The following is a 12498-nucleotide window of genomic DNA, read 5'->3' as shown; positions in this document are numbered from 1 at the left end:
CTGTTTTCAATTCTGTTATGAATATTTGACTTACTTTTATTTGCATACACCAGAGAGCTTCACCATATGCTTGAAAACAAAATTTCATCACTTATCATGATCTTGGGCCAGACTTTTAGCTGTCAAATTTGGCATGCCAATCTAATCTCAAATCTGGTTGGTATATTTAGCGGTGATCGCCCTCTTGATTTTTTTCCTGAATGAAATCGTCTTGATATAATTTCTTTGGTCTGGTCGTTAGGGAAATACATCCAAACCTTGTTAATCTTTATTTTTTTCAAATTAATGTCGTTGTTGGATCTACGAGGTGCCTTCAATAAGTTTTTTTTCGTATGGGCACTTTTATTGATAGTACACACATGAAACGAGTCACCTTCAAAGTACTCTCCTCTGGCCGCAATGCACTTGTTGTATCATTCCAACAACTTCTGGAAAGCTTGATGGAAATCCTCTTGTATGAGCATATCAATGACCCTCGTCACAGCCTCTTTCATCTCCTCAATTGTTTCATAACGACAGCCTTCAAAGTTTTTCTTGAACGTAGAGAACAACCAAAAGTCACAGGGAACAAGGTCTGGACTATAGGGAGGGTGAGGAACTGCCTTGATGCCCATTTTGGTCAAACAGTCTGTAACAAGGATGGAGTTGTGGACTACACCCTTGGGACATACTTTGCACAAATCTTCCCCATCTTTAAGGGTAATATCTACCGATATCACAAGGTGGTTAGTGTTTCTAAATCATTAAGAGCATTTGTCACACAATCCTCAAATACTGTAGTTAAAAATAGATCTAGAAGTGATTTTTTTTTTTTTTTTTTTGCAATTTCACCCCAAACAAGACCCGGTGCCACTTTGATGAAGGGGGCTACTATCTGGAACATGATTGTAGTGATACTATGTAGGGAGTTGAGCAGCAAAATGTCTGTTTACATTACACTTGAACTTCTGCATGTCAGTACAGTTGGAGAAGCATGAAGGGAATTCCAAAGTTTAACATTTTTGGGAAAGAAACTATAAGAATAGAAAGCTTTCTGGCATCTGGGGATCTCTACAGTGTAGGGGTGGGATTTTGCTGCTTGTTGTGTTTGTTGGCGGTATTTATGTCGAGGGAGTACAAGTGCTTGTAGTTCATTGGACCATATACAATTAAAATACTTGTAACACAGGCAGAGGGATGTAACATTTCGTTGATGGGAGAAAGGCTGAAACTTACTGACAGTTCAGGACATTTCAGGTTGGCGACTCTCTTTCGAATCCTGTCCAGGAGTGAGAAACTAGCAGCAGATGCATCAGCACAATACTCCATACATGGACGAATGGTGGCATTGTAGAGGTACAGGATATTTTCAAGCATAAGTAACTTTCTGGCATGGTAGAGAGAGCCTACCTTCTTCACAGCAGCCTTGGCAATGCCCTTGATGCATCTGTTCTAACTTATGTTCCCTGTGAATGTTAAGCGAAGGAGTCTGAACAAAGTACTTTCAGGTAATGTATCATTAGCCATTGCTATTGGTGGTTGAGAAGGTTTCTTGTGATTATTAAAGGAAAGAAGCTTAGTCTTATCAGCATTAAATGTTACCAACTGTTTTGTCCCCATTCCACTACAAAGTGGAGGTCTTCCTCTAGGATTTCTGCCATTGCCTTGGATATTCATTCGTTTTCCCTTCTTGCCTGCCATAGAATGTGGTGTCATCAGTGAATATCCCCATCTCAGAGACAATTTTATCAGGGTCATTTATGAATATCAGGAATAATAAAGGTTCAAGGATCGACCCCTGAGGTGCACCCGTATTTACATCATATTGTTTAGATGTACAATCATCGAGGACCTGGATTCTTCTCTTATTTTAGAAGGATTTAATTAAGTTAAGTATTTATCCAATAATACCATATGATTTGATTTTCCTAAGAAAACCCTCGTGCCATACCCTGTCAAAAGCCTTAGATATATCTAGGATTACTGTCCTACCTTCCCTTGCTTTATCCAGTGCATGGTAAATGCATTCAGAGATTACAGTTGGGATATCTGCAGTAGAAGGGGCTTGTCTAAATCCATATTGTTGGTTGGACAGAAGTTTAACAACTGTAAAGTGGTATAGAGCTTGATTAATGATGAACTCAAATATTTTGGCCAAAAGAGGGAGCAGGCTAATGGGGCAATACATTACTGGCTCAGTTCTTTTGTCAGAATTCTTGTAAACTGGTACCACAGAAGCAGTTTTCTGGCATTTAGAAAATCAAGATTCATTAAGGCATTTGTTGAAAAGTTTGGCGAGAACTAGAGCAACTTCAGCGAAGCATTTTTTAATAGTACAGCTGGGAAGTCCACATGCTTTTGATGTGTCTGGATTTTTTATACTATCATGCACTTGCGGAGGGGTGATTGTCAAATCATCTAGTGTGGTGTCAGTCCACAAAAAATCAGGGAGGGAGTGGTTTGCTGGGTCCAATGTGGAGTTTGAGGCAAACCGACTGGCAAGCGTGTTAGCCTTCTTGGTTGCCGTGCAAACAATGCCATGATTGTTGGAGAATTGTTGATTGCCCATTATCTACTATTTATTTGCTGATCTTCACAATCTGGAAAGTGGGTCAAAAACATGACTATCTGTGTCTATAGAGAACCTAATAGTATAGTGTCCAGCTGCGTGTGTGTAACTCGAAAAACTACACCAACTACAGTGGTGGACATTAAAATCGCCAAATATATATACTTGGGCATTAGACGCTAAGATGACTATTGCATCTATACTGTCAGAGACATAATTGATTGTGGTACAGTCTTTGCTCAAGGGACAAAATATAAATAGCTAATGCAGTTTAAGCACATGAAGGTCTGATTATCTGATTCCAGATTATGCTCTAGTCAAGAAGAGGGTGTTCCAAATATAGACTTCAAGTCCATAGATATATCTGTCTGAGTCTTTACGGCAGAGAATGGGGTATCCTATCATGTTAAAACAGTTACAGGGGAATCAGGAGTATAGGTTAGTTTCACTTAATGCTAAGATATCTGGGAAGTTTCCTAGGAGAAAAAACTTTACATCATCTAGGTTACTTCTAAGCCCACGGATATTTGTGAATGCAAACCTCAAGGGAGCAGGTAAGTTGTTTTTGTCTGGTTTGGTCATGATTTTTTTTTTTGGAATGGGGGGGATCATTTTATTTTATTTGTATTTGGAATACTATTACATATGATACTTTCAGTTTGGAGGAAAAGTGTTGGGCAAAGTGGGTCAGTTTTTATGCCAAATATACATACACAAGTAGACTATTAGCTGAGTCTTGTTTAGATGGTTGTGACCTCGAGAAAGCCCACTGGAGATAAATGCTGTGTCCCTTTCCATGTGCAATATGACACTAGAATCATCCTGATATTATGCAGCTGACGATAGAGCAGCCGCTATAAGCATTACTAAAGAGTTAGGGCTCCTGTACTGTCAGTCGTAAATAGCAGTCAGACAAACTGCCAAACCTGTACTCTCAACCTCTCAGACAACAGCTGCTCAGACGAGTTGAATTAGCATATGGCATGCAAGTTGCTCAGTTTTCAAGTTTCAACATTCATTGTCCTAGTTAGGAAATAAGGCCAAGCACTGGGTATATCTGGTGAATCCCTGATATTGTAATTCGGTGCTAATAGATAAAGCAGGAGTGTAACTCCTTACTCCTTAAGCCATTTAGGTTCACACACCAGATATTTTATTTTAGTTACCAGCTTTAGGAAGATTGTTGACCAGGACTAATTATATGTAAAACTTAACAAATAGAAACGAGTGTTATCACATCGGTTGTCAGAATGAAAAATAAGAAAAAAGGTCATGGACACTTTATATTTGTGACCACGTGATTAAATCAGTCAATGGTTGGCTAACTTATCATCATGTGATTTGGAACTTCATATTAGAATCTAGAATTGTAGAAATACTACCTGAAAATGCATATCAGGCTGAAGAAGGTGAAATTCTTTGAGAGGTGTGTGAAAGTTTTGCATTTGTGCTAATCTTGAGTGGTATTTGGACATATCTTAGGTAAAGAATTTTGGGTCAGGGTTAGAATAAACACTGACACTTTATCAACTTGGTTAGACGAGAGTAGGTTACTTTTAGCCTCCCCTCCTTTTTAACTTATCTTGTGTATGCACAACGTCATAAGGCATCCTTTATTTTTGTCCTTTTTTATCCTGTCTTTTTTTTTACTCTTTTGTTTGACAATCTCCATTCCCGACCCCAAATAGGTGACAGATTTACTGTTTTGTCAAAGATGTAGGTCCACTTTCGAATTTTTCGAATAAAGTTAGTTTGGGGGGAATCTGCATCATTTTTTAGACTGGCAAAACTGCTTATCTGTCACATTTTATAGTGGAGGAAATTCTTTTACTAACACCCAATTTTCTGATTGCATATTTTTTTGTATATAAAATTTTTATTCCCCATTTCCCCATATCACGTATATATTGTCATGTTTGGTTTTAAGTAGGTTATTCATGCAATGATGTTATTTTTTGGTGATTAGTTAAGTTAATCAATGTTAGGTCAACATTATCCCCCATTCCAACATTTAGCATTTATTTAATATGTGTATTAAATAAATACTAAATTTATTTGTCAACAATATTTAATATTTGTATTAAATATTGTTAACAAATACTTAGAACTATGAGGAGCGTGCAATAAGTAATGCCTCTGACCCACTTCCCATAGCAGTAGAGCAACGAAACTTGGCACAGTTATTAGTCTTTCTCTACATAGGAACCACCCAGAGTTATGCATTTCTCCCATTGTTTAATGCAGGTCTGGAGACCATCTTTGTAGAACACCCTAGGTTGGTCCTCCCACCACGACGTGATTTCAGAAATCAAGGCTGCATCATCTGGGAAACGCTTTCCTTTCAAAAACAACTTCATTGCTGGGAAGAGGTGAAATCAGAGGGTGCAAGGTCAGGAGAGTAGGGAGGATGGGGAAGGATTTCATAACCACACACCCGGGCTTCTGATCTGGCAACATGCGAGTTGTGGACCAGAGCGTTGTCCTGCAGGAGGAGGGTACCTTTGCTGCCTCTTGATTTTGATAGCTTCCCTTAATTTCCTCAAAAGTGAAGCATAATAGACTCCTGTAATTGTGGTACCCTTTGCCAGGAAATCTGTCATCACTACTCCGTCCTGGTCCCAGAAGACTGTGAGCATGACCTTGTCAGCAGAGGGCTGCACCCTTGCCTTCTTTGGAGGTGGTGAGTCCAAGTGCTTCCACTGCATTGACTAGGCTTTGGCCTCTGGATCATAGTGATGGAACCAGGTTTCATCCTGTGTAATCAGTCTTTTGAAAAACTTTGACTCATCTTCTTGGCACATTTCCAAATTCATCCTCAAGCACTTGACGCGTTCTCGCTTCTGGAATGGTGTGAACAACCTGGGAATCCATTTGGCAGACACCTTATACATATGCAGATGGTCATGAATGATAGTTTCCACAAACCCTGTACTAATCTTGACATTTTGGGCTATTTGACGAATAGTAATGCGCTGATCTTCCAAAATGGCAGCCTCAACTTGACGGACAGATACCTCATCAATGGCAGAAGGCGAGGGGGGCAACCAGGTCTGGGAGCTGTTTCCACAGACTTCTGGCCATGTTTGAATTAATGATGCCAGCGTTTTACAGGGTCATATGATGGGGCATTATCACCATAAATTTCTTTCATTTCATCAAAAGTCTCCTGTGGTGTGTGTCCTTTCAAATACAAAAATCGGATCACTGCTCGACATTCAACAGGCTCCATTTCACACCTGACTCAGTTCAAAGACCTGTAAAACAGAAATCACAATTAGTTCAGCGCTGTAATTTGCCACATAACCCGAAGAGTTATAAATCATTGCACATGCAAAATTTCAGCTATATCAGACAACTGGAAGTGGGTCAGGGGCATTACTTATTGCACGGCCCTCGTATGTTAAGGTGATCTGCAATTTTACTTCAAGTTTGGTTTTGTTTTGATTGTAAAATTATTTTCAGTAAAATAACATTCATACTCAAAAAACGTTTTTTAATTTTATTTTCATCTTCATTTTTTTATTATTCTGCAGAAACCGTGTCCTTCAACGTGAATTGAAAACACAAAAACAAACAACTTCGGTATGTTTTTTTTTTTTTGTTGTTTTTAATTTATTTATTGCTTGCTTTGTTTAATTGCATTCCAATCTTGCTAGTCATTTTATGCCAAAAATAGTTTTAAGTGACTTTTAAAGAGTCTGAAGTTAAATGCGCTTGTGTAAGAATCTTGAAGTATTTTGGCGTCTTGAAGTAGACAACTTCATAGATTGACATAGCTTATTATATTTGGAAATATTTCTGTCTTTCATAGATTTTATTATATAGACCAACTTCTCATGCATATTCAAGTATTTTATAAGCTTTTACTTGGAAGAATATTTGTTTTAGGCTTGTTTCTTTGTAGTACTTTTGAAGAATTTGTTTTAAGTCTAAACAATTGTCAAAAGGTGGCATATTGTATACGTCTCCTGACATGCTGTACAAGTTTGAGCTGCTTTCTTCGTAAAGTCACGAGAATGAGTGATGTTCGAATGGCCCACACAGAGTCTTGATAGTACTGTTCTTTTCTAGCCAAATCATTTATTTTTCCAGTTTCTTCTTTTATTACATGTAATATATTTTTGCTGCAAGAATTTCATGATTTTTACCATTTGTTCATTTGGTGTTAATTATTGATTTTTTTTTATATCTAAAAAGAAAATAACAAATATTTTTTATATTTTTTGCATTTTATGTTGATTTCATATCAATGACAATCTAATTGTTCATCATTTGATTTTGTTTCTGCCTGACTTCTGTGTCGTTTCTTTGTAAATGCACGGTTTCCTTTTTAATTTGGATTACTTAAAAAATATCTGAGTGCCGCATAAAATCAGTCCTTTCTGCCTTAACAGATTACAAAATCGACTTCAAAATCTAGTGGACAGGGCTTCCCCACCTTCTCACAGAAGTCACGTTTCTAGTCTCCCTCTATTTTATCTTTATTTCCATGGAGGTGCCTGACTGAGCTCCAGTGTTTGGTTTTTCTTTGTAAAATGTTTTCTATGGAACACATTACCATGAAACTGCTTCCCTGATGATTAAAACTGGATCATCTTCAAATCTAATGTTAATAAACTCTTGTCATAAACTTCTCCATAAGTAATTAAAGGCAGTTCATAGCATTGATTAATGGTAGTACTTCTATAGTGTTTTTCATTTTTCGACTGGCAATCATTCTCGTCTTATTAACCCCTATCCTCAAGTAGCTATTAACCTTGATAAATGGTGATCATAATAATAAAACAGAAGAAATTTGATGCTTTATTGCACTTCTTTGTCTCACTGCTTGAAAAAGTCTTTCATAAATGGGATTAAATTCTCTAAAGACCAGTTGAAAATTAAAGGAGAACCTTGTATTATAAACTTACATAGAAAACTTGCTGAAAGTTGAAAAAAAATCTTTTTTTATCAAAGATTTTTATAATCTGAAAATTTGGTGCTTAATTAATAATCTAATTTATAAAATTCACTCTGTCTGTGTGTCTGTGCATCTCCATTTTTCAAACTGCATCTCCTCCAAAACAGAAGGTCACAGAGCGGCACAAGGCATGTCAAATAATAGCATTTTTGTGGACCGTTCTTTAATGGGTTTTTAGCCAGTAAAAATAGCTGCTAGAAGGTCAAAACTGAAAAGAATTGGAACTTGACAGGTGTAAGTTGATTTAAAGTGCTCTTGTATGTATGCGCAAATGCACATTTATACAGTATAGTCAGTTCACATTTAACTATTTCTTATCCATCTGATAATAGCTCAAATGGTAACGATTAAGGACTGGAGCACTATATGCTTTGGTTTCGATTCTAGCTAATGGCACCCAAGTCATTTTTGCTTTTTACTTTTGAAATCACTACTACATATTAGGTACAATATAATAATCAATAGATAATTGACTCGATAATAATAAATACAAAATTTGCATAAATTAAATTATCATATTTAAGCGTATTTTACAATGGGCAATGCTGGACTAAGGTAGTATTTAGATTTAAAAAAAAAAAAAGCCACTGGAAATAACAAAAGGTTTTAAATATTTTATATTCATTCTTCAACCCACCCCCACTCTAAAAATGAAAATTTAAAATTCACTTTTTAGTAATGTATTCTTAATATTATGGCAAACAAAGTAAAATGTCCAACAAATCATGAAAAACTGATTATATTATTCCCAACTCCAAAAAGAACCCAGCACTTATCATCTCAAATCGATACAATTCAGTAAAAGGTGAAACTATATCTGCTATTGTTAAACATTCATCCACAGCGATCCTCCTGGACTAAGAATGTTTTAATCTGGAATCAAAAGCCAGCAAACGATAGCAATCAATTTGGAAGAAGATCAGTTTTTATTTAGGTGTTGACATTGCTGATGACAATGAGAAAATGCTCCAATGTTGCAGAAACAAAACTCCAAAACCCTTTACTAATCCTTAAGTCATCTTAGTTAAGTCTGCTCTCTCCGATTTCCAAAACTCAACCGACAACTTTATACCCTTTTCCCTGTAGAAGCAGCATGCAACAACAGCAATATGACTCCAACTAGCAACCATTACGATTTTGAATTTATGCTTGATTCTTAAGCTCAACACTGATTAATGTGAGAACTTTATTTTGGGTTTGCCCAAGCAAAGGCCATCTCTCCAGCGAACTGAGGACACAGCAAGATGATAAAAGGGAGTGTCTGCTAGACTCTTCCTCTTTCTGGACAGCGTTTTTTCAATCCACCGATCCCCCCCCCCATCCCCCCCAAAAAACTTCACTTTTGGAACGCATTCCCTCCCCCCGGATAGTTTGGCTCTTTGGTTCAACAAAGATTCCAATATGGCTACGACTGACACACATATACTAAATAATGTATCACACACACTTGACTACATACATACATACACACGCACATACATACATACACACTGACATAGACACAGCTTGATTTTTCACACCTGTATATGTAAAAACATTCCCACATATAAGATCTGTTCTCTTTCTTATTAATCGCATATTTTTTTCTACCAACACATGGACTTTCTAACCCTTGGATATATTATTTTATTAACACTCTTCTCTTTCATTTCTTATTTTATATTTACATGCTATGGTCATAAAATCCAACATGGCACCCACCGATACACATGGACTAAATAATGTATCACACACATATCCACTCGAATTGAAAGCCACGTTTAATTTCAGAAGAGTTTCCAACGGGTACCTATTCTGTACAAGTCCTGAGGAGGAAGAATTTTCAGTGGGCAGCTGTTCTGTACAGATCCTGGCAAAGAACAAAAGATCCTTCTTGTGTTGACACAAAAAAATGATGTGCTGGAATGCGCAAAGATTCAATATTTTTATTGGATAATTCTGGTTTCTGATTGGTTGCTAGCAGAATGAGGCTTAATTCGATTTGTCAGTTCCTATCGGCAGTGTCTATAAGTAGAACCTTCCAACTTTCAGGGATCATTAAATTCTTTGAATTCAATGAGGATGAGTCTCCTTGCTGATTCAGTTGCTTGGAAACTGGGTAGAAACTATCAGTCAAGTGCTGATGCAATTCTCTACCTATATAAAAGCCAGGTACGTCCAAGGATGGAGTATTGTTGCCACAGCTGGGCAGGAGCTGCTAGAAAGATCTTATCCTGCCTTGACCGAGTTCAAAATAGACTTTGTAGCCTAGTGGAGGATGCCCTTTTCTTTCCCTGCAACCTCTTTCTCACAGAAGAAACATTGCAAGCCTGTCTCTGCTTTATCATTATTTTCATGGTAAGTGCTCGTCTGAGCTCCAATCTATGCCCCCCCTTGCCAAACTTTCATGAGAAACACTCGTCTAATTGAAACCACTATCAATAATTTTCCCCTCTTTTTATCTGTGCCAAAACCTAAACGTAGATTCCATGAACAAAGCTTTTTCTTCAAACTGCACACCTGTGGAACTGTCTTCTATTTGCCTGCTTTCCAGCTGACTATAATATGGTCGTGTTCAAGTCCAACATAAACAAGTTCTTGATGAGCCGTTCCACTTAAGTAATACAATTAACCAAATTTACACTTCTTACGATTACTATGATATTATCCTTTTGACTACTGTACATTCTTTAAGCCTTATCCTTGAGTGGCCTCTGAGCCTTGATAAGTAATGATTCCTTTGAAAAAAAAAAATCCACTCTTGAATTCAGGCGAAACAAAATACTGATCCTGCTGAACCTGCTGACTCAGTGTAATGACTACCAGTTAACGTGCCCTTCATTATTTACAAAAAAAAAAACAAACAAAAAAAACACAAATTCTTTTCTTTTTCCTTGTTTTAAAGAAATTCATATTTTTTCTGATGTGCTTTTAAAATAAAGCTGACATTTCTTCGTTTCAGGAAGAGATATTTCAATTGAAGCACAGTCTTAAGGAAGCTTTATTGGAAAAAGACAAAACATGCCAAAAGAGCGCTTCATTATCCTCGCGAATAAATAGAGGCTTGCATCGGTAACATGTTATGGCATCAACACCTGCCGCAGATTCTACTTAGGCCAAAAATTCGGGTGTTTTTAAGTTCCGGTAAGTCAGAACTATAGCATACATAGAAATTAAAATATTTGGAAAAGTAATTCACTCAAGTCCAACATTTATATTCACTGTCTTATTTCACTAAATAAGTGCAACAACAATGAGGTTTGGTAGACACAAACAATACTGCGTTTATAATGCAGATACATCATGGTATATACATATCTATAGTCCTATGAATTTGTTTTGTATGTGTATTGATATTCATATCAAAAACCCTTTTTTTTCTATTTATTTAAAAAGAAAATACAACTTTGTTATATATGGGTTGTAGAATTGCATTCACTAGCAAAAAAGAAAATACAATTTTCATATATTTGGGTTGTGGAATTTCATTCACCAGTAAAAGATCTAACTAATTTTCATATTCTTTTGAACATTCATTTATATTAATTCCCTATTAGTTTTTTGGTTTTCTTATGGGATGATCATCTTTAGTTAACTATTACGTGTAATTATATTCATGCAGATATTCTACATGATTTATACTTGCGTAATATTTGCGTAAAAAGGTTATAGTAAACACAAAACTCTTTTTACATATAGTTATGTATACGTATATACATTTGTTAAAAAATTTTGCCTACAAAACTCCTCTGTCAGTTTTTGATCAACAGACATGAAACTTAATATATAGGGTATTTGAACCCATGCATAACTTTATATTTGGGTTTTAGTCAGGGAAAATCGGTGGAAAATTGTGAAAATTAAAAAAATGGAATTTGCCAGGTGACGGTCGAACGACGGCATTACAAATATGCATGTCCAGCGTAAGAGCTATTCGTTCATGTTTTAATTTTTAGCCTTGCAACAAACATGGCTTCATAGGTCAGACATTAATGTCAAAAGAAAAAGTAAATTGTAAGCTAAACGTTTTGGTTTTGATTCTTAGTGATGATGCACGAGTCATTTTCTTTTTTTAACTTTTTAAATTATTACTATATATTGGGTCCAATATAATCTATCTATACTCCTATAAATTCATTTTTCTTTTGTGTATATTTATATTCATATTAAAAACCCTCTTTTCCGTTTATTTAAAAAGAAAATACAATTTTCTTATGGGTTGTGGAATTGCATTCACTAGCAAAAGATCTAGCTAATTTGCATATTCTTTTAAATATTCATTTTAATTAATTCCCTATTAGTTGCTTCGGTTTTCTAATGGGATGATTATCTTTAGTTAACTGTTACCCGTAATTATATTCATGCAGATATTCTACATGATTTATACTTGTGTAATATTTGCATAAAAAGTTTATAGTAAACACAAAATTGTTTCCGTATATATTTATGTATTTTGTTTAACAAATTTTGCCTAGCAAACTCCTAGAGTTTTTGGTCTACAGATATGAAACTTCATATATAAGGTATTTGAATCCATGCAAAACTTTATATTTCGGTTTTAGCCCGAAAAAAATCGGTGCAAAGGTGTGAAAATTAAAAAAAATGAAATTTGCCAGGTGAAGGGCGAACGCCGCCATTAGGAACGCATAACGTAGTAGCTATTGGTTCATGTTTTAATTTTTAGCCTTGCAATAAACATGTTTTTATAGCCCAGTCATTGATGGCAGAAGCAAAATAACTTGTGAGCTGAACGTTTTGGTTTCGATTCTCAGTGGTGGCGCATGAGTCTTTTTTTTATACTTTTTAAGTCATTACTATGCATTGCATCCAATCTATCTATCCATATATCTATAAAGTGAACGTGTCTGTGTGTGTATATACATTTCCCTACACAATAACTCTGTCAATTTTCAGTCTACAGACTCGAAATTTGATCTACAGAGTATTGAGATTTGGGAAAATCTTTGTAATCCGTTTTCGGCCAGAAATTTGGCTATTAAGGGGTCAAGGT

The 12498-nt window shown here is 36.0% G+C and overlaps 2 protein-coding genes across 4 annotated transcripts in view; one reads left to right on the top strand and one right to left on the bottom strand.

The window, feature by feature from the left end:
* The window catches only part of LOC145277517 (uncharacterized), a 61017-nt gene that overhangs the window by 37325 nt on the left and 11194 nt on the right, over positions 1-12498 (bottom strand). The gene's annotated exons all lie outside the window — the stretch shown is intronic.
* Positions 1-12498, top strand: part of LOC145277516 (uncharacterized) — a 63446-nt gene that overhangs the window by 46257 nt on the left and 4691 nt on the right. The window contains exons 12-13 of the mRNA XM_080128942.1: positions 6082-6130; positions 10450-10631. Coding sequence (XP_079985068.1) covers positions 6082-6130; positions 10450-10563 — 163 coding nt within the window. The 3' untranslated portion in view covers positions 10564-10631. The remainder of the gene's footprint in view (positions 1-6081; positions 6131-10449; positions 10632-12498) is intronic.

The sequence above is a fragment of the Euprymna scolopes genome, chromosome 6 (genome assembly GCF_053919585.1).
Source record: "Euprymna scolopes isolate OS-2025 chromosome 6, ASM5391958v1, whole genome shotgun sequence".
In the NCBI taxonomy this organism is placed as follows: Eukaryota; Metazoa; Mollusca; class Cephalopoda; order Sepiida; family Sepiolidae; genus Euprymna; species Euprymna scolopes.
The sequence above is the reverse complement of the archived record's forward strand: the minus strand, read 5'-3'. Positions and strand labels throughout refer to the sequence as shown.